The sequence below is a fragment of the Phycodurus eques genome, chromosome 10, assembly GCF_024500275.1.
Source record: "Phycodurus eques isolate BA_2022a chromosome 10, UOR_Pequ_1.1, whole genome shotgun sequence".
In the NCBI taxonomy this organism is placed as follows: domain Eukaryota; kingdom Metazoa; phylum Chordata; class Actinopteri; order Syngnathiformes; family Syngnathidae; genus Phycodurus; species Phycodurus eques.
Genome location: NC_084534.1, coordinates 11,196,779 through 11,219,724, shown reverse-complemented (window position 1 = coordinate 11,219,724; position 22,946 = coordinate 11,196,779). Strand labels below are relative to the sequence as shown.

Genomic DNA, 22,946 nt, shown 5'->3' with positions numbered 1-22,946 from the left:
AGGTGCTTTGAGTTTAGTAGATGATTACTGTGTGACACTCAGTTTATAACATTTATGGACTGCAAAATGTGGGCTGATTTCTTCACAGTATTATTTTTAATGCCTGATTTTGTGGGTTTTATCAGCTGGAAGCCCATATTATGTAAAACTAAAATAAATACTTGTAAATAATTGTTTAAATTGTGGGCGCTGAATCTATAATCTATGAAAGTAACTTTTCAAATGTAATTATGGAAAAACTTTTCCATGATATTAAAATTTTTGGAAAGGGTCTGTAGTTAAAATCTCAGAAAACCTGTGGGCAGCTTCACAGCAAACATGAAAAGTAGGGTGTTTAGGCATACACTGTATTCTGCCAAAGCAGAATCTCTCTGCCATTATTGTCAGCTGCTTTATCTATGACACACATGACACCACAGGGAGGGAAAGGGCATGCGTGTAACTGATAAAACAACACATTTGGAAGACCTTATCAGATAACCATGTCTTTCCTATTACAGACAACGACTGCACACGAAGTTCCCTATTTACATTGGCATGGCTGTGTATTGTATACAGTTCTACATGGGAGGATTCGGCGTCGGGTGCAATCGATTAGAACCAGAATCTCTCTCTTACATTAAATAAACACATTCATTCAAATCTACAATTCACAGACCTCCCTGTTGATACAGTGAAGTGGTAATTTGCAAGTGTATTGTACATACATTTATAAACTGTGCCGTGCAGTCTTAGGCACCATTAGATTTTATTTGTTCATTCTGTCTGTTAGGCTACTTCCTGGTTCATGGATGATGACACACAGATGCCATTATCGTTCTGAGGGGGTCTGTGAGACTCAAACGGTGAAGTTAATACCCATATCCAGATCCTCACCAAAAGTGATGGGTTCTTGTCCATGCACCATCCATTTTCAAAGTTGAATGAAAATCGTTAATTAGTTTTTGGGTGGAATCCAGTTAACTGTACGTGTCCTCCCATTTACTGATTAAAAAATTACTGATGTCTAAAAAGGTCAGTAAAACAACAAAAACAGAGGTGGCCCAAGACCTATGGTTATGCAATACTGTGTGACAAGAGCAGCTCTTACAGAGCAGGTTTCAGCAGATCTCTTTTGCAGAGTTTGTCGACGTCTGATGGAAAAGCGATGCATTGATCTCCTGCTTTGGCGAGCAAAACTTCGAAGAGGCAAAATGGCTCTCTGAAATCTCTCTTCCCCGATTCTACTTTCAGATTCTTCGTTGTCCTTGTCCTCCTCTGCAGTGCTCCAGACAAGCTCGAGAGCCCCCTGAAAGGAGCGTCGTACACCGCCCACCCAGTCCGCCACATGAAGCTGTACAGCTGACAGTTTTCCTCTAAAGTACTGCATGGTTTGAGAGCTCATGAAGATATCCGCCCTGATACGAGGGTCACCACGGCAACTGGGGTCTGCACAGAAGATTTAAGAGCGTGTCTTTTGTAGAGGTAATGCTCGTAAAATAGTCATGAATTGGGTATACCATTTCTTTTCGTATTATTGTTATGATTTCACTTCATCGTGCCAACCTGAAACCGGTTATTCGTCATTTCAGGCAGCAAAAGAGTAGTTAGAGATTTACTGGAGTCATCTTTCAAACAGCAGTCACAGGAAACTCAACAAAATCCTCCTTTGGTCTTCAAGGGAAAAAAAAGAATGTATAAAGTGTACCTCATTATTAGAGTATAATCTCTGTGTCTATTGTTGAGTCTTCTTCAGAAAAAAGCAGTCTCATTTGAATCAATCACTGAACTGTATCCTTTTGGAAGGGAAAAAAAGACATCCAAAGGCAGAGTCCAGGTCAGATCATCCCCTTATCTTATAAAATATATGCTTTGTAATGGAGAATACAAAAAGTAAGGGAAGTGCCCAAGACTGGGTTATAGTGTAAGTTTCTGAATGAAGCAGGTCTTCTCAGAGGACAGGACGTTTAGCGAGGAATCCTGTTGGAATGTGATAGTTTGAGCAAATGGGAGCGCTAGATCGTTCAGAGGACATGACAACATTTTGTCCACAGATAAGCCCATCCTCTTTGGTCTGTGTGGGGCGGGAGACAGCTGGCTCTCAAAGCAGAAGGGCGAAACGGATCGACAGCACTTAGAGGTACCATGTTTGGTCATTGTGACACGTTAGCCTTTTGCACAGATCCTTTTGAGGACATCATGACCACACAACACCTTGACACTGGCTTATCTGTCTGTGTCTATATGCTTTGCTCAGTAGCCTGAAAGAATGTACTCAAGTCAGCTACACACCTTGCCCATCAAAACATTTGACTTTTTCAATATTTTCATGGCTTAGTTCAATACACACAATAATACAGATGTAAGATTATTGTCTTCAAGTATAAAAAGCAAGACATTCTTAATAGTGTTACAATTAAAATGATATAAGGGTTCTTATAGGCAAGCACCAGAAGAAAGTTAACTTTAAGGAGCAGCATTGCCACCTGGTGGATGAAGCAGGCATGTACATGCATCGTCAAGGACAGAATTGACATTCATAAATATGGGGGTACTGCGGGTCCAATTCTGTTCCTCAAGGTACAATGTATAACAGGGGTAGGCAACGTATGGCCCGTGAGGCCACATACGGCGCATGGTGTACATTCTTTAGTCCGACAAACCGAGCATTAACATTACCACAGAGTCCTGCAATATTTGTTGCATTAATTAATTAAATTATGAATCTGTTATATAATTAAATGTTTTACAATTAAAGATTATTATTTTAAAAATTAAAATTTGAAAATTATATATTTAATAATTTATATTATAATTAAACTTTTTCCCTTACATTAATTAAAATGTATTTGTTATCTTTTTATTCATTTATCTAATTATGTAATCTAAATATATCATGGATTTATTGTAAATAAAGCAAAAATAGTCAAATATTTAATTGCAAAGAAATTGCAATAAAATTAATTACATTTTTATTGTATCAAATAATACGTTAGTTAATTATAATTGTAAATACAATTTTAAAATGTGCATGCAATTATTGTGCCAATAAAAGACCGTTTTAAAAAACAAAATACTAAAATAGTTTTAAAAAAAACTTTTTGATTAAACAGTTTTGAGTTATAACTCAATTATTTATAAAAAGTAAAATTTTAAAATGAGAATGCATTATTAAAATAAACTGCACTATTACACATATTTTTACAAATGTTTTTCAAGTTACTCATCTATCAACGGGTTGGCCCATCTGTCCATTTAAAAAAACATTAGCAAAAAGTTTACCCAGCCCTGATCTACATAATGTATTGTAATGTAACATTGGGCTAACTGTTGGACGCCGAGGCAACATTTTCAAGTCTACAAACGTACGTTCCCAAGCAGTACACTTTGGAGAGAAGAGAAATAAAATAAAAAATACAAAAACACCTTTTTCCTTAAGTGAAAACAACATGTGCACAGCAATCAGATAACAGCTCACTGTGTATGTAGGTTAGGGCTTGTTTGCTAAAGCATTCAAACAGACAGATAGACCAAAGCAGTATCACAATGACGCGCACGCACACATGGGCGCACACGCACGCACACACACGCACACACACGCGCACACACACGCACACACACGCGCACACACACACACACACACACACACACACACACACACACACAAAGAGTTCTGTGCTACAGAGCCCACTGTTTTGACTGCAAAAATGATTCATGTTCAAACAGGCAGGTGATCTGATCCGTCTCTGCTTGCTTTTCACTGAATAGTTCTGATTTCTGTACTATGAACAATATGTTAATTTATTAGAATCTTGTGCAGGCTTAAAGGCCTGAGTTTATGGACTTGTGTGTGCTTGTGTGTAGACTGTACACACACAGTGTGTAAACATACACTGTATATAACAAAAAGTCCTACGAATTTAAAATAAAAACCTCCAAAAAAGTGGAAACTTGTACAAAATTCCGTAAAGCACGGGACCGCCAAGGTTGTACTGTTAATGAAAACGTAAAGCACTGAATTTATGCATAGTATGTATTTATGTTTGTTCAACCACATTGTGGCGAGCAGTAATTTCTGAGATCAGCAATGTCTGGTCTGACAAGAACAAAGCAGTAGATGCCGATGGTGACTACAAGCCAGTTTACTCCTACTGCAACATAAAATATCAATGTATCACTAGTTAACATAACTAAGTCTAACTCAAAAGTAATAAGTGAATAACATAACACATTATAATAATCAAATACATTCTCCCCCCCACATTCTTATCCAATTTTAACATGAAAATGTTATCACGTGCACCACAGATGCAAAATGGTTATAATCGTGCTCACTCAGTCACTCACAAACATCAATCAAAACAATAGTTGAATTAGTCAATGGTGGCTTTGCTCGAGCGTCATTCATTTGCAATCTGGAAATGGAGGGGTGAACATCTCCTGCCCTAGAGGGAGTCATAGGCTACGTTCACACTGCAGGGGATGATGCCCAATTCTGATTTTTTGTCAAATCCAATCTTTATGTAGTCATTCACATTACAAAAAAAATGTGACTTCTACTTTGGACGGAATGAGTTTGTGACGTTACACGCATGCGCACAAAACAGGATGTCATATTGCGCATTTACACAAATAAGAGGCGCCGTGTACTGTTTACGGAAGTAAATATGGCCCCTCGTGTAGATCTCGTCATGATTTATTCCAATGAAGTTGGGACGTTGTGTTAAACAACTAAAAACAGAATATAATGATTTGAAATCATGTTCAACCTATATTTTATTGAATCCACTATAAAGACAAGATATTTAATGTTCAAACTGATAAACCTTATTGTTTTTAGCAAATAATCATTAACTTAGAATTGTATGGTTCCAAAAATGTATGGTTCCATGTTTACCACTGTGTTACATCACCTTTTTTTTTAACAACATTCAATAAACGTTTGGGAACTGAGGACACGAATGGAATTCTTTCCCATTCTTGCTTGATGTACAGCTTCAGCTGTTCAACAATCCGGGTCTCCGTTGTCGTATTTTACGCTTCATAATGCGTCACATATTTTCAATGGGAGACAGGTCTGGCTGGATTGCAGGCAGGCCAGTCTAGTACCCGCACTCTTTTACGACAAAGCCACGCTGTTGTAAAATGTGCAGAATGGGTTTTGGCATTGTCTTGCTGAAATAAGCAGGGGCGTCCATGAAAAAGATGTTGCTTGAATGGCAGCATATATTTCTCCAAAACCTGTATGTACCATTCAGCATTAATGGTGCCTTCACAGATGTGTAAATTACCCATGCCATTGGCACTAACACAGCCCCATACTATCACAGATGCTGGCTCTTGAACTTTGCGCCCATAACAGTCCGGATGGTTCTTTTCCTCTTTGGCCCGGAGGACACGACGTCCACAATTTCCAAAAAACAATTTGACATGTGGACTCGTCAGACCACAGAACACTTTGCATCAGTCCGTCTTAGATGAGCTCGGCCCAGAGAAACCGGCGGCGTTTCTGGGTGTTGTTGATCAATGCTTTGAGTTTCAAGTTGCATTTACAGATGTAGCGCTGAACTGTGTTTACGGACATTGGTTTTCTGAAGGTTTCCTGAACCCAAGTGGTGATATCTTTTACAAATAGACATCGGTTTTTGATGCAGTGCCACCTGAGGGATCGAAGGCCACGGGCATTCAATGTTGGTTTTCGGCCTTGCCGCTTACATGCAGGAAGTTCTCCAGATTATCTGAACCTTTTGATGATATTATGGACCGTAGATGATGAAATCCCTAAATTAATTGCAATTGTACGTTGAGGAATATTGTCCTTAAACTGTTCGACTATTTTCTCACGCACTTGTTCACAAAGAAGTGAACCTCGCCCCATCTTTGCTTGTGAATGACTGAGCAATTCAGGGAAGCTCCTTTTATACCCAATCATGGCACCCACCTGTTCCCAATTAGCCTGTGGGATGTTCCAAAACAGGTGTTTGATGAGCATTCCTCAACTTTCTCAGGCTTTTTTGCCACCTGTACCAGCTTTTTTGGAACGTGTTGCAGCCATAAAATTCCAAGTTAATGATTATTTGCTAAAAACAAAGTTGATCAGTTTGAACATTAAATATCTTGTCTTTGTAGTGTATTCAATTAAATAAAGGTTGAACATGATTTGCAAATCATTGTATTCTGTTTTTATTCATGTTTAACAGAACGTCCCTACTTCATTGGAATTGGGGTTGTACGTTTTACACAACATCCCCAACTTAATTGGAATTGAGGTTTGTACAGGAGAATATAATCAAAACAATGTGTAGTTTGAAAAGACAACATATTTCTTTAACAAAAGGGAGACTAACTGGAAGAGCAGTGCAGCAACAGCTAAAAAAGTTCCAGCACCACTTCCTTTAAGACATCTCAGTCTCAACCACACAGATGTAGACCATGACTCTACAGTGAGCTAATCGGAGAATAGCAAATGTTCTGTATGTAATTTGAGCACCACCAACTGACTGAAACTATCATGAAACTCAGAAGTCCATTTCTTTTAGTGTCTGGCAGACAATCTGATCATGACCACTCAGCAACTGTATCATCATCATAATAATCAGCTACAACTTTCGTGATAAGTAGATTATGGGCTAGGGTAGTTTCATTAGTCACAATCACACTCACACCCACACACAACATACAAGCAAACAAAGACATGTTTTTAGGACATGGCGTAATCAAGTGAAGCGAGTAAAACAAGATTTCTTTTTGTGTATGGCAGCTAGAGCTGTATGTGACAGTGGTAAAATATCACTTAACTGTCTGCTGATGAATCACTTCTGTTTTTTTTTTTTTTTTTTTTTTTTTAAACCTAATTTAACCTTTTATAGCCCGTGCTTTCACTACAACATACAGTGGATATCAAAAGTCTACACACCCTTGTTCAAATGTCTGTTTTTTGTGAAACTTAAAAAAAAAAAAAAAAAAAAAGATACATTCATAAATCAATTCCAAACTTTTTTCACCATTAATGTGACTTATAATATGTACAACTCAATTAAAAATCTCTTTCAGAGGGAAGGTATAAATAAACAAACGAGAGTGTGCGCACCCGCTTATAATTGGGATGTGGCTGTGTTCAGAATTAACCAATCACATTCTAACTCATGCTAAGTGGGAATAGGCACACACCGGCCACCATTTAAAGTGCGTCTGATTAACCCTGAATAGAGTTCAGCTGTTTTAGTAGGCTTTTCCTAACTTTTATGTTGTTGTTGTTGCTGCTTTCGGGCAGAAGCATCAAGATTTTGTACCAACACCGACTGGTATTTGGAACTGTTCATAATTCCCTTCACCTGGATTAAGCTTTCAATTCCATCTGAAGAACACAACCACATGATGCTGCAACCACCATGCTTCATAGTAGGTATGTTGTTTTATGTTTGCGCCAATCACACCCTTTGGAATTATGGCCAAAAGGTTCAACTTTGGTTTCATCGGACCATAATAATATAAAGATATACAAATCTCCCAACCATGTGGGAAAATGTCCAGTGTTTTCATTCCTTTCACAAGGCATTGGACTATTCCACGCTTTTTAATTCAGCAGAAAGAACATTCCCCCCATCCCCATTATCCATAAAAAAATGGAATTTCTTAGTAATGTGGAACAGGTTTCTTCCTTCCTTTCTGGATTAATTACGCTCATCTGGGAAACTAATCATCAAATCTGTCTGAGATTCACATCAGTCATCCAAATTGACAGGACAAACAACATCTCTGGCATTGGGCATCATCCCCGTTTCTCCAAAACCAACAACTTTTCAGGAAACCAAAAAAAATATTAACATTGCATCGTCAAAGAGAGCAAGCCATTTTCAACACTTTGAATTGGTCAAAAATGACATACCCACGTGGCGAATGAACAAAAGTATCAATTTGTGAAAAAAAAAATTATATATATAACATTTACCAAATTTTGACATACAACGTTTCACTCCAACGGCAGCAATATGCAAAACCTTCCCCAGAACTTAAATCCTTCAGTATTTGCACAATAATTTGAAACAGACTAAATTATCCGCGCTTCTGCTGGTTGCAACTATGTACTGCACGACAGTTTTTTGATTCATACATGACTGAAGACAATCAACATGAATTCCACACACTCAACCAAATTCTTAACCATGAATTCATCAACAAAATGTATTATGTCCATATAAATATATTTGCACTGTGAAGTAAAGACAATTGGTGTATACCAAATCATGGTATATGTAGGGTTCATGTTAAATATATAATTGATTATAGGGTTACATAAAAAGTTAAAGAATTTTTCTTTACCTCATGCTTGTAATATTTGCTTCCTTTTGTCAACCCTTCCTGGGAAAACTGTTTCTCCTGTTCTTGAGACTCCTCCGCTTGCTCTCGGTGCTCCTCCGAGCTCTCCAAGGTTGATTTCGGTTCAAAGCCCCCGTCAGTCTTCACTCTCTCTTGTGCATCTCTGTCCCGAGCGCCAACATTGAGGGGCACCAGCACGCCTACCATTGGTTCCTGTGTGGTTACATCGACTTTAGGCTGTGAACTCCATCGCTCCTCCGCTTCCTCCGGGCTCTCCAAAGTTGATTTAGGCTCAAAGCCCCTTTCAGTCTTCACTCTCTCTTGTGCATCTCCTTCCCGAGCGCCAACATTGAGGGGCACCAGCACGCCTACCATTGTGTCCTGTGTGGTTACATCGACTTTAGGCTGTGAACCCCATCGAGTTGGTTTCACTGAAAAATCATCAAAATGAGCAACATCCACCAGAGGCTTAGGAACACTGACTGAGAAGTTATCGTAAACTATCCCAGTCTGTGATGAGAATTTGCGTGGCGTTTGAGGCAAGTCTTTAGAGTCCAAGCTGATTAAATTTGCCTCAGTCTCATCAATGACGTCTTGCCTTCTCTCTTCTTCTTTCCTCCTCTCTTCTTTCCTTCGTGCCTCTTCTCTCCACGTCTCCAGCTCCCTCATTCTCTCCAATTCTTCCTTTTGCGGTTGCATTTTCATCTCCATCCTCCATCTCGTCCTCGACTTCTCCTCCTCCAGTGCTTGTGCCACCCTAGATTCCTCACATCTGTGTCGCTCCTCTTCTTCCATCTTGAGCCTGAGTCTTTCTATCTCATCCTTCTTTTTCTCATCTTCCCTCTGTCTTTTCCTGTCCAATTCCTCCCTTCTCTGCCTCTCATTTTGTTCCATCTTCAGCTTGAGTCTTTCCATCTCCTCCTTCCTTTTCTCCTCTTCCCTCAGTCTTTCCCTCTCTAGTTCCTCTTTACTCTGTCTCTCCTCTTCTTCCCTCTTCAGCCTTTCTATCTCTTCCCTCCTCTCCTCTTCTTTCAGCCTCTCTTTCTCCAATTCCTGCCTTCTCTGCTTTTCCTCTTCCAACTTCTCCACTCTCATTCTCTCTATCGCCTCCCTCCTCTCCTCTTCCCTGAGCTTTTCCCTCTCAAATTTATCCCTTTTCTGTCTCTCCTCTTCTTCCCTCTCCAGCCTCAATGTTTCTCTCTCCTCCGTCATTCTCTCCTCTTCCCTTAGCCTTTCCCTCTGCAATTTATCCCTTCTCTGCCTCTCTTCTTCCCTCTTTAGTCTCAATCTTTCTATATCATTCCTCCTTCTCTCCTCTTCCCTTAGCCTTTCCCGCTCCAATTCATCCATTCTCCGTCTCTCATCGTCTTTTCTCTTTAGCCTCAATCTTTCTATCTCTTCCCGCTTTCTCTCCTCTTCTCTCAACCTATCTTTCTCCAATTCCTCCCTTCTCTGCTTCTCCTCATCCAACTTAATTCTTATTCTTTCTATCTCCTCCCTCCTCCTTTCCTCTTCCCTTAGCCTTTCTCTTTCCAATTCATCCCTTCTCAGTCTCTCCTTCTCTTCTTTCTTTAGCCTCAATCTTTCCATCTCTTCCTTTCTTCTCGCTTCTTCTATTAGCCTTTCTTTCTCCAATTCATCCCTTCTTTTTCTCTCCTTTTCTTCCTTCTTTAGCCTCAATCTTTCTATCTCGCCCCTCCTTCTCTCCTCTTCTCTCAGCATTTCTCTCTCTAATTCATCCCTTCTTTGTCTCTCCTCTTCTTCCCTCTCCAGCCTCAATTTTTCTCTCTCCTCCCTCTTTCTCTCCTCTTCCCTTAGCCTTTCCCTCTCCAATGTATCCCTTCTCTGCCTCTCCTCTTCTCTCTCTAGTCTCAATCTTTCTCTCTCGTCCCTCCATCTCTCCTCTTCTCTCAGCCTTTCCTTCTCTAATTCATCGCTACTTCGCCTCTCCTCTTCTTCTCTCTCTAGTCTCAATCTTTCTCTCTCGTCCCTCCATCTCCCCTCTTCTCTCAGCCTTTCCTTCTCTAATTCATCGGTTCTTCGCCTCTCCTCTTCTTCCCTCTTTAGCCTTAATCTCTCTCTCTCGTGCCTCCTTCTCTCCTCTTCTCTTAGCCTTTCTGTCTCCAATTCCTCCCTTCGCTGCTTCTCTTCCAACTTCTTCACTCTCACCCGTTCCATCTCCTCTCTCCTCCTTTCCTCTTCTCTCAATCTTTCTCTACCAAGTTCCTCACTCCTCTCCTCCTCCTCTTCTTCTTCCCTCTTCAGCCTCAATCTTTTTTTCTCCTCCTCCCGCTTCCTTTCCTCTTCTCTCTCCAATTCCTCCCTTCTCTGCTTCTCCTCTTCCCTTAGCCTTTCTTTCTCAAATTCCTCCCTTCTTTGCCTCTCCTCTTCTTCCTTCTTAAGTCTAAGTCTTTCTTTCTCGGTCTCCCCCCTGGTCTCCTCTTCGCTTTTCTGCCTGGCTGCTTCTTTATTCCTTTCCTCCTCCTTCTCCTCTTTTTGTTTCTTCTCCTCCTGTAACTTGAACCTTTGTATTTCACTTACCTCTTCTTTTCGCCTTTTTTCAAATTCCAAATGTTTTATTCGTTCCACCTCACTGATGTCTGCTACCTTGCTCTTTAAAGTTCCTACTTCCTCTGATTTGCTGTCTGCTTTCGACCCAACGGCAAGAGGAGCTTCGCCACACTCACTCTTCATGGCACCAAAGTGAACAGAGCTGCGTTTGACAGAGTCTCGTCTTTTAACATGTTCAGGTGAGAAGACGTCGTCTGCATCATCCTTTTCTGCTGATGTCTTGTGGTCCAACTGCTCTGATGTGTCTAGTCGCTCTGTTGGAGGTTTTTCACTTGTGTCAGACAGTGATAGGATCCCTGTTTCAGGAACAGCTGGCAATTTGTCATTTGTGTCAATTGTTGGCACAGTTGTGGGCGCTAAGCTGGAGAGAAAAATGAAATTAATTAAATTGAAATGCCAATGCTCATGTTAGCTTCATACAGATGCCCACAGTCTTGTATAGTTTGTGACGTGGGGCCAAATAAAATTTCACTTGTTTACCTGGAAAGATGTTCACTCAGTTAATCATAATACACAACTAAAAAAAAAAAAAAAGCATTACGCAACGTAAACTAAAACATAGAGTACATACGATATACAGTACTACTGAGTCAGAGGTGTGGACTCGAGTCACATGACTTGTACTCGGGTCAGACTCCAGTCATGAATTTGATTACTTTAGACTCGACAAAATGTCACAAGCAACTCGACTGGGAGCCCATTGACTTGAAAGCACTTGCCACTTTTACCAAAGTATTGCAAAACGAACACTCTGCAGCTCTCTATCAATAGCTCAACATGCCATTGTTTACTTTATTACAGGAATTTTAGAATGACATAACCATAAAATTGATGTTCTCAACGGACATCGCTCAAGTGGAAGTGTCCCACCATACTAAAGCTTAATTAGAGCTTTTTTTTTTTAACAGTTAAAAAAAAAAAAAACAGTGCAACATAAATCAACAATAAATGTGGCAGTTACATAAGGTACATAACATGGGTAACACACACAGAAAACCACAACAATAACTAACCTAACAATAAGGACGTTAATTGTTGCAAAAAATAATAATAAAAGTATTCAATTTTAATTACCGTTCAGCACACAGCTAGCATCTAAACGACATGAAGTTACAGTCTTCTTCATGTCCTATTCTTCTTCATCTCTTTTTGATATGGATATTTTTACTCAGTGCCCCCCTAGTGTGCCCCCTCCTTGAGACGTCACCTTATCGTGGTGGAGGCGTTGTGTGTCCCAGTGATCCTAAGAGTTAAATTGCCTGGATGATTGAATCATATTTTCCCTTGTCTGGACACGGGTCACGGGGGCCCCCCTCTGGAGCCAGGCCTGGAGGTGGGGCTAAAAGTAGAGTGCCTGGTGGCCGGACCTGCACCCATGGGGCCCGGCCGGGCACAGCCCGAAAGGGTAACGTGGGTCCCCCTTCCCAAGGGAACACCAACAGTGGGAGGGGCCCTAGAGGTCAGGTGCAGTGTGAGCTGGGAGGTGGCCGAAGACGGGGACCTTGGCGGTCTGATCCCCGGCTACAGAAACTGGCTCTAGGGACATGGAACGTCATCTCTCTGGGAGGGAGAGAGCTGGTGTGTGAGGTCGAAAAGTTCCAACTAAATATAGCTGGGCTCGCCTCCAAACACAGCTTGGGCTCTGGTACCGGTCTTCTCGAGAGGGGTTGGACTCTCTTCCATTCTGGATTTGCCCACGGTGAGAGGCCAACTGATCACCACCTGGTGGTGTCTTGGCTCCAATGGTGGAGGAAGATGCCGGTCTGACCTGGCAGGCCCAAATGTATTGTGAGGGTTTGCTGGGAATGTCTGGCAGAATCGCCTGTCAGAAGGAGTTTCAACTCCCACCTCCGGCAGAACTTCACCCATATCCCGGGGGAGGCGGGGGACATTGAGTCCGAGTGGAACATTTTCCGCACCTCCATTGCTGAGGCAGTCGACTGGAGCTGTGGCTATAAGGTGGTCGGTGCCTGTCGTGGCGGCAACCCCTGAACCCGGTGAGGGATGACGTCAAGTTGAAGAAGTCCTATCGGGCTTTTTTGGCTTGTGGAACTCCTGAGGCAGAGGATGAATATTGGCTGGCCAAGCAGAATGCAACTTAAGTGGTCGCTGAGGAAAAAACTCAGGCCTGGGAGGAGTTTGCAGAGAGCATGGCGAGAGACTTCCAGACGGCTTCAAGGAAATTCTGGTCTACCATCCAGCGTCTCAGGAGGGGGAAGCAGTGCACCATCAACACTGTGTATAGTGGGGTTGTATAGTGGGGTTGGTGGTCCCCTTTTTTAAGAAGGGGGACCGGAGGGTGTGTTCCAACTACAGGGGGATCACACTCCTCAGCCTCCCTGCATAGGTCTATTCAGGGGTGCTGGAGAGGACGGTACATTGGGAAGTCGAATCCCGGATTCAGGAGGAGCAGTGTGGGTTTTGTCCTGGCTGTGGAACAGTCGACCAGCTCTACACCCTCAGCAGGGAGGTCCTGCCCCATGTGGAGGAGTTCAAGTATCTCAGGGTCTTGTTCACGAGTGAGGGGAGAATGGAACGGGAGATCGACAGGCAGATGCGGTGCAGCATCTGCAGTGATGCGAACTTTGTAGTGGTCCGTTGTGGTGAAGGACAAGATCCCGGATACAAGTGGTCGAAATGAGTTTCCTCCGCAGGGTGTCCGGGCTCTCCCTTAGAGATAGGGTGAGAAGCTAGGTCATCCGGGAGGGGTTCATAGTAGAGCCGTTGCTCCTCCATATTGAGAGGAGCCAGATGAGGTGGCTCGGACATCTGAATAGGATACCTCCTGGACGCTTCCCTGGTGAGGTGTTCCGGGCATGTCCTACCAGAAGAGACCCCAAGGACGAGTTGGAGGGACTATGTTTCCCGGCTGGGCTGGGAACGCCTCGGGAGCCACCCAGTAGAGCTGGATTGAAGCGGCTGGGGAGAGGGAAGTCTGGGCTTCCCTGCTAAAGCTACTGCCTCCACGACACGACCTCGGATAAGCATAAGAAATTGGATGGATGGAGGGATGCCTGACTAAGATACTGTACCATAGTTAAAAATTTAAATAATCCGGCTGTTTCCACCGAAGGCTGCAACTGTCAACACGTGTACCACAGAATCCCCTCCCACTCTTCTATTGATGACGCATTGCGGCTGACAAGTCACTTCGTCGATAACAGCCTGATGAATTTCAATGGAAACAAAGGGCAAAATAGCTCAATTTGCTATTCGTGGCAATGCTATGACTGTATCCCCTGCAAATAGCAGGGTCCCACTGTACTCCATCTAAAGGACACTGTACACAATATGTAACTGTTTACAAGGACAGCAACTCTGCTCAGTGTCATAAAACCTAATATCAAACTTTAATGATTAGGTGTGACTTCCAAGAACACAATCGGCACAGATGAAAGGAGGCTTACTAACCTGGTCTCCTGAGTCCAGTTTTTGATTCGCTCCTTGACACCACCTATTTCGTTTACAAACTCAGGCTGCACCCTCTTCACAGCAATCTCTGGCTTTGACACGCCATCAAATAGAAGACTGATCCGGCGTTTAATGCTGCCACTTCCATTGCTGTTCTCCATCAGTTTGGTTTCATCACTTTCTGTGGTGGACTGCTCTGGCATTTTCGGTTTCGGCTGGTTTGCATTTTCTTCATTTTCTTTTCCTTTGTTCAAAGATGTGGTTCTGCTGTGTTCAGTGGGCCGAGGGATACCACCAGAGTTAAACTTTGAGGTTAGCTCCATGGACAAGCGCTTTCTGGTTCCACCCCATTGAAATGTTTCATTGGTTTTCGATGAATCATTGCTCTGTGATTCTTCAGGCTTCTGGACCGTGGTCGCTGGGGATTTGTCTTCACTCATTTTGACATCAGCCGGTTTTGTGTTAATTACCACCTGCGTCGCTGTTTTGTTGTTTGTTTCGGCAACTTCTTTCTGAACTGCAACAGGTTTGGGTTCAGCTATGGAGGGTTTTGTTTGATCCTTTATATTCACACTTGTGGAGTTTTGCTGAGGTGATTTTGTGGACGGTTTGGTCAAGGAGGGTTTAGGGGCAGTTTCAGCCACAGGTTTTCCGGCCTTGTCCTTGGAGGACACATTAACAGCCTTTGGAGCATTTATAGAGTGAATGGCATTGTTTTGTGCAGAGAAAGGCTTGGGAGTAAGTCGAGGCTTGGGAGGGAGAGATGGCTTGGGTTTTGAGACATCCATCACATGCGAAGAGTCAACTGAGCTCTGCATCGTTGGGTTTCTAAAACGAGAGAAAGTGAAGAAGTTGAGGTGAAACAGGAAAATGCATATTTTGGACTAGAGAAAAATGTCTCGCTCAATCAATCACTCAAACAATCATTTCGACACCATGAAGCCATCCAACTTGTCTTATTATTACCTTTTTACATTTTCCGATGAAGACTTCAACAGATGTGTTGGGGATTCAACAAATTTCTTTCATTGATTGTAAATAAAATGTATAATCAATTCACCAATTATATTAACTCTTTTTCTAATTAATGAAACGGGAGAATCACTATGACTATTCATAACTCTTGTTTTGATGCCATTGTCATATTAAGCAGATTAATACTGTCCGGAGGAGTTGTGCCACAGCGGAGGATGTAGCTCAACTTCCAATATTCATCTTCTTTAGGCCACTAACTAATTCAGACAAGGTCAACAGTGCCTCGGCTGTTTACAGCCCGGTAGTGCACTCCATTTTGCCCTAATTTTTTAAAGGCATGCTAATCGAATATCATTTCAACTAAATCGACAAAATGTTTAACGATCAATTAGTAAATTATTATGCACTGCCCTAATGCAAACAATATGGCACACTCTTACACTGTTACAAATTGAACTTCACCAGCTTGGCTTATGTTTGGCTCGGTTGCTGGTTTATGTATAGTTGGCATTGGGATAGTTTAAATTTTCGATACCACCAAATGTTGAACAACAATCTTGGCTGGAACTAGAACAGATAGACTGCAATAGCACCAAACTATCAGACCTCCCATTTATCAGCACAAGTCTCAAACGCCACAATTGTTTTAAGAATAGTCGGGGGGCTTTGGTTGGGATGGGGGACTGCCCTGGGTCCAAGGGAGTGGGTGGTGTCCCCCTGGCTGGGTCCCCCGTGGGATGGGCTCGCTGGCTTGGCCCCCCCTTGTGGATGGAGGGGGCCGGGCCCACCCTTCCTCAATATGCCGGTTTAGCGAGCCCGTACACCAGTTGACTAACATGCATGTGATATGGTGTTCATCGACAAATAAGTTCCATAGACACACTATAGGGTTGAATTGCTTCTACTGGGACAACTAACAATAACACTACATCGTAATGTTAAACATGTATTGATATCAAGATATCAACACAGTTTCTTAGAGGTGCTTAGACACTACAAAAGCAACCCACCGCCCCACTTATCAGAAGCACTGCTTGGCTCATTTCCCACATCCTATCCTGTTCTTCCTTTTTCTGTCCTCTCTCGTCACATCCTATTGGTTAGTTGTTGCATGTCCTCACCGGGTGTCGCCCCCATCCGCAAATAAAAAAAACACGATTTGACTGTTGTTATGTTACTTGTGGTCAAATATCTAGACTGTCTAACTGTTTTTTTGCTGTGGTTCGAAACCCTATTCCTCTTGTCCGTTCTGTCGCTTTGTCTGTCCCATAAAACCCTTTTCTGTCCGGCTGCATTTTCAATAAACATCAGAATAATTAAAACAAGCAGAGGGAGTATTTAAACTCCCCTGTTACACAGAAAACCTATTCCGGCACAAAAGGCATACTGATCCACCATTCTGCAAGGCCATGCAGCTGAACAGGACAGGTTTAAAATAAATAAATAAAATCTATAACACTTATCCTCATTATGTTCCTGGGTTATGTTATTATGTTCATTACAAGATGGCGCCTACCAGTGTGGTCGCCTCGGTAACGCTCTCTCTGATTCTGATTAGGGTTACGGGTGAGCTGGAGTGTAGCCCAGTTGACTTTGGGTCAGAGGTGGGTTATAGCCTGGACTGGTCGCCAGCCAATCACAGCTAAGATAAATCAAGTGTTGTAAACACAACATGTCCTTTGGTCGCAAGCCAATTGCAGGGCACATAGTGACAAACTATCATTCATACTCACATTCACATGTATGGACAATTAATTCTGCAGTTACCCAAAGAAACATGTTTTTGGAATGTGGGAGAAAGCCGGAGCACCCAAAGAAAATTCCATCCAAGCACGGGTAGAACATGTAAACGGCATACAGGAAGACCAGAGTCTGGATTCAAACCCCCAACCCAAGAACTGTCAGGCTAATGTGGATAATTGCTCGTCCGCCTTACCACCAATAATAATTATTATTATAATAATAATACTAATTTACATTCAAACAGCCCCTTTCATACGCGTATTCCACTTCTAAATGGTCCTGCACACAACCGATGTGGCAACTTTATCTGCCGAGCTACCCCATCTGAATCAAAGGTCGTAAGGCAACACCACTTGGACAACTACATTGTCTGATTTGCAGTGCTAAGATGAATATATTTCTTTAAAAAAAACTAGTTAGTTTTTTACAATACTAGATTTTGCTGCACATTGTACATGTGATATCCATCCATCCATTTTCCGGACCACTTCTCCTCACTAGGCTTGCAGGCGTGCTAGAGCGTATCTAAATTGACTCCGGCCAAGAGGCGGGGTACACCCTGAATTGGTCGCCAGCCAATCTCAGTGTACATGTGACAAATACACTAAAAATGAAAGAATATTTACAAAATAAAATGGCTTAAAAAGAGCTTGAATACATTTAATTGACATCTAAAAACTTAAAATTATCCGATAATTTTAGAATTTGAGATTTATTTGTATGACTTATTTGAAGAAAAATATTAATTTGTTATTGTTGTAATTTTACAATACCATCTATATTAGTTGACATTGTAAAGTTGTGAGGTTACATATCATTACAGAACATTTACTTGGATGAGTTAAGTTGAATTTAAGCACCAGTCAGAGTTTGGAAAGTGGGTGAATTTAAATACCGGCTGACAAAGCCATGCAACAATAGCTGACAGATCATTATCTTGTACATAGATTATTGTGCCACGGTGGTAAAATACCATCATAAAGGTTACCAAAACCGCAAACTTTGAATGTTGATTATGGTGTACCATACTTTACTTTAAATATCTGTCCAAACTGGCAGCTGATGGACACATGCATGGAGTCAATTAGATCAGGAAGTCATTATAAGAGCTCCTACAGACTTGGCAGACAGTCCTTCCTGTCTGATTTCCTTTCCTGATTTCAGGGAGCAAACTAGCTGGGCCCTCTACTGGTTGCTGTCAAGCAGTGAAATGAATTGAGGCCTCCATTGCTTCAAGATCTTACACTAGAAGATTTTTTTATATCTCACTTGTAGTACTAGTGGCACACAGTTTGTCAAGTAGACAACTACATGTTGCCTCACCGGCAACACGTAGTTGTCCTACTAGTTGCGTAAAAATGTCATACAATAGTTGATTTCAGTAGTGGGAAAAACATACTAGTAAGATGGTCGTTCTACACGTAAATTGTTTTATGAGGGATGACAAAGAGCCCATAGAGCATTGACAAGCTGGATATTGGATAAATGCTAATAAATAAATAACTTTTCCGCTTACACTTTTCAACATTGAACACCTTACTATCGAATCAGTTTAGTGTGAGATCCAAGCGTCTGGAATGGTTTGAGGATACGGTCTAGCCACGGTGGATGTAGTCCTGGGAACATTTTGGCCAACAGCGGGCAATTGCACAAGAGTGACGATGTGTTTACACGCAGTGTAAAGTGGCGTTTCCAAACGTGTCACTACAAATTCCTCAGGCATTGTTCGAAGCATCTGGTTTGACCTGTCAGTCTTTTTGAACCGACTGGGCTCTCAGATCCCCACCCTAAAGGTGTACGAATGCGTCTGCCTGTTGAACCCAATATCACAATAGCTTTGTTTGATAACAAACACTGTTGTTCTCTGCGACTTTTATGCGGTGCATAATGAGCGCTCACACCCACTTTCAAAATCAATCGGATCTCCTCCAGGCGGGTGAGCGTGAGAAACAAACTGCTATCGGGCAAGTGAAGCTGCTCTTTTGACAGGTGATCATTATTCGGTGTGTATTCACGACACAATCACGCTTATCCGTGGAGCAGAGAAAAATCGCAGTTTCGTCACGTTTGTTTGCCGACCCTCCTTTCACTTGCCGTTCGCCTGGTTGATTTAGCGTGATGCAGCATCTTCAGATGCACAACTATAAATGGTAACACAATCATATAAAAGAGCGGAGACGCCATACCGAGGTGTATTGGGCGGGTTAATAAGTTACGGATAACCATGAACGATCGGCCGTTGAACTAGCCGCAGAGAAACTTTCATGAAAAGTCGAACTTTTGCTCGCTTAAACAAGTCAAGTCAGTCCAGTCAAAAAAAAAACGAGTTTAAAACATCGAAATATGTCCACTATACGCAATTAAAATACAAATATAAAGCACGAGTACTGTGCACCTGCTCCGTATAGATGTAAAAACATGTTGAATTTACCTTTTAGCCTTCACGTAATCATACAGATAGGGAAGAAGGTAGGACTTGGGAGGAAAGTTCTAAACGGGGAGAACAAAAACGCGTTATCCTCCACCGTCTCGAGTGCTTCTCGCAGTTTTTTCCTCATTCCCACTAAGGAGGCGTCACAATGTGTGGACGACTCTCAACACACTCCCTGCCCTCCTCCACACTCCTCCTCAGGTCGACCCACAACGCAGTTAAGACGTGAAGTTACAAATGTTATAGTGACGTGCGTGGTTAGAGCGGAAATTAGGCCGGGACTTCAAAATAAAATCAAAGCGTTATTTGAAGCGAGACGTGTGTAAGACAATTTATTGTGTACTACAAGTACACTGAACAACACTTTTGTTTTGGCTCCTATTTTTCATGAGCGGAACTCAAAGATCTAAGACCTTTCCTCATGTACACAAAAGGTCTATTTCTCCGAAATATTGTTCACAAATCTGTCCAAATCTGTGAGTGAACACTTTTCCTTTGCCATCCACCTCACAGATGTGGCACAAAAAAAGCCGATTGAGAGCACCCCAAACATGCTGCATGGGTGACATGTCCAGTGAGTATACTGGCCATGGAAGAACTGGGATCTTTTCAGCCTCCAGGAATTGCGTTACAATTCCCTGTAACGTGAGGTCATCTTCCTAGATGAATAGCACAGTAAGGGGCTTCATCTGGATCTTGTCACAGTATCTATATGCATTCAAAATGGCATCAATAAAATGCAATAACATACAAATGCCCATATCATAACCCCACTGCCACCACGGGCCACTTGATCAACGTTGATATAAGCAAACCGCTCAGCCACAGTCTGCTATCTGCCCTGTTCAGTGAAAACTGGGGTTCACCTGTGAAGAGATCACCTCTCCAAAGTGCTGGACACCAGCAAATGTGAGCGTTCATATTTTGTTTCCAGTTTCATGAGACCATAACACATTTTCCTACGTGTTCCTTATGGACAAATGAAACCAAGGTTGAATGTTATGGCCATATTTCCAAAAGGTAAGTTTGGTGCAAACACCACACTGCTTATCACCAAAAGAACACCATATCTACAGATTTCTTTAGCTGAAACTGGAGCCTTAGACAAGGTGGAAGGACTTATGAACAGTTTGAAATAGCAAAAAGAGCTCCATGCAAGATCTTTCCTCATGGAATGAGGACGATTCAGAAACCCCCCGTCCACCTACTCAAGAAAGCACATGCACAAGCCAAGCTGAAGTTGACCAGTGACAATCTAATTGACTCAGAGAAGGCTTGGAAAAAAGTGCTTTGGTGGGATGAAACCAAACTTGAGCTATCTGCCATCAAATTGACCCACTGTGTTTGGATGACCCTAAAAGAATTTGAGTAAGAATGCATCCCCAGAGTCAAGTATTGTTGTTTGTTTGTTTGTTTTTGGGTGATGTATTGAGGTGGAAACATGTTTCGGGGCTGTTTTTCTGAAAACAGGGCAACTTCGATGAGAGCCAAATGAACAGTACGATGTATTATAAAATCCTGGATGAAAACCTCCTTTCAACAACAAAAACACTGACGATGGCCTGTGGCTGTGTATTCATGGCCTGAAACATAGTGCCACGGCAACAATGGAGTGGTTCAAGCAGAAGCGTATTCAGGTCATGGAGTGGCCTAGTCAGTTTCTAGACCTCAACCTGACAGAAAACCTGTGGAGGGAGCCAAAGCTTTGCATTTCCAAGCAGCGGCAAGAAACTTGAAGGATTTAGAACGTTTTAGATAGAGGAGTGGGACAAAATCCCTCCTGAGCTGTACACAAACATCAACAATGGTTTCTACCCCAAATAGTAACTTAACTACTAACTACGAATCAAATACGTATTCCAATCAAGCACATTTTATATCCTTTATATTGTGTGTTTTTACACATTTTTGACATATATTCTGTCTGTAACCATAATAAACAACTATAAAAATTTTGAGACTGTTAATATTTTTCGAGCTAGCTAATTGAGCAAGGGATCAAATAGTTATAGTAATTCCCTCATTGTAGTGTAGCTGATTAGCCCATAGATAATTAGAAATATCTAGAAATGTTAAAGTGACATGCACGGTGATATTTTACTGTTCATGAAAGAGAAAGGCAACATTTTACTTGGAACACCCTTACTGGATATTTCCTTTAGTCTCTCCATCAAACTTGACAGTAGGTAATGCGCTGCCATGTAGACCTGATAAACAGGTTTTGTTAAAGGCACAGTGCCATTTAGGAGAAAAGAAAATGGATCCATGCAGCTCATTATGCTTCATGGGGACTGCCCAGGTTACGTGGAACATCTTAACAATCGGAAAGGCCAAGTTTGCATAGCTCATGTGCGCTCCACAAGGTTCATTTGCCTTTTGTACATAAAAGAGCAGCTAACACACAAATGAAATTCAAATGACCAGTTAGTTGATTGGGGAATATTTGACACATATTACTAATGTTATACCATTCCATTAATTTGAGACAATATGAATGATTTGGAATTAAAAGGTAGTAGTTTCGTTTTCTTTCAAAATAAAATGCAACTTTAAAGATATTTTGAAATCATTGAATCCACTTGAGTGCTACACGTGTTTGATCATTTCTAAACACAAACTCAGTGTTCAGGTCCAATACAAGAGCTATATAAAAAATATAAACAAGTATGATCATGATAGTAGGTGGCACGGTGGTTTAGTGTTTAGCACAACCTATAAGTTCTGAGGTTAAGGGTTTGAATCCCTCTGTTTGCGTGGATTTTCTCCGGGTACTGTGGGTTCCTCCCACATTCCCAAAACATTCCCATTAGGTTTATTGAAGACTCTAATTTGTGCATTGGAGTGAATGTGAGTGTGATGGTTGTTTATCATTTGCAGGTGACCAGTCAGTTGTACCCCACCTCCACCCACTGTCAGCTGAGAAAATGGATGGAATGTTTCCAGTAATTTAGAACTGCATTCTAATAATGTATACTGAGGTTTGTTTCAGGCATTTAAGTACTCCATCCATCCATCCATTTTCTGTACCGTTTATCCTCACTAGGGTGGCGGGCACGCTACAGCCTATCCCAGCTATCTTTGGGTGAGAGGCGGGGCACACCCTGAACTGGTCGCCAGCCAATCGCAGGGCACATATAAAGAAACAATCATTCGCACCCACATTCACACCTACGGGCAATTAAGAGTCTTCAATCAACCTACCACGCATGTTTTGGGGATGTGAGAGGAAACGAGTACCCGGAGAAAACCCACACAGGCACGGGGAGAACATGCAAACTCCACACAGACAGGGCCGGGATTTGAACCCCGGTCCTCAGAACTGTGAGGCAGATGTGCTAACCAGTCTTCCACCGTGCCGCCCATTTAAGTACTCCAGCATTTTATTTACAAATTATAAGACTTAAAACAACTTATAGATTTACAAGTTTGTAGTAGGTGGTCATCTTAGGGATACGTTTGTAACAGTATTGAACATTAAATGAAAATCTTCAGTGAGAAAGTGCACACGTGTGCTTTG

At 41.9% G+C, this 22,946-nt stretch overlaps 1 protein-coding gene across 2 annotated transcripts in view; it reads right to left on the bottom strand.

Annotated features, from left to right (window-relative positions):
- tnks1bp1 (tankyrase 1 binding protein 1) overlaps positions 1–19,630 on the bottom strand; it is a 30,422-nt gene extending 10,792 nt beyond the window's left edge. The window contains exons 1-4 of one of the 2 annotated variants that reach the window (XM_061686888.1): positions 19,430–19,630; positions 14,281–15,108; positions 8,302–11,230; positions 1,027–1,428 (exon numbers count right to left, since the gene is read on the bottom strand). In XM_061686888.1, the coding sequence (XP_061542872.1) occupies positions 1,381–1,428; positions 8,302–11,230; positions 14,281–15,098 (3,795 nt within the window). In that variant the 5' untranslated portion in view covers positions 15,099–15,108; positions 19,430–19,630 and the 3' untranslated portion in view covers positions 1,027–1,380. Of the gene's footprint in view, positions 1–1,026; positions 1,429–8,301; positions 11,231–14,280; positions 15,109–19,429 lie in introns of those variants that run through there. The other variant, XM_061686887.1, reaches the window with a different exon arrangement.
- Between the last annotated feature and the right edge of the window lie 3,316 nt (positions 19,631–22,946).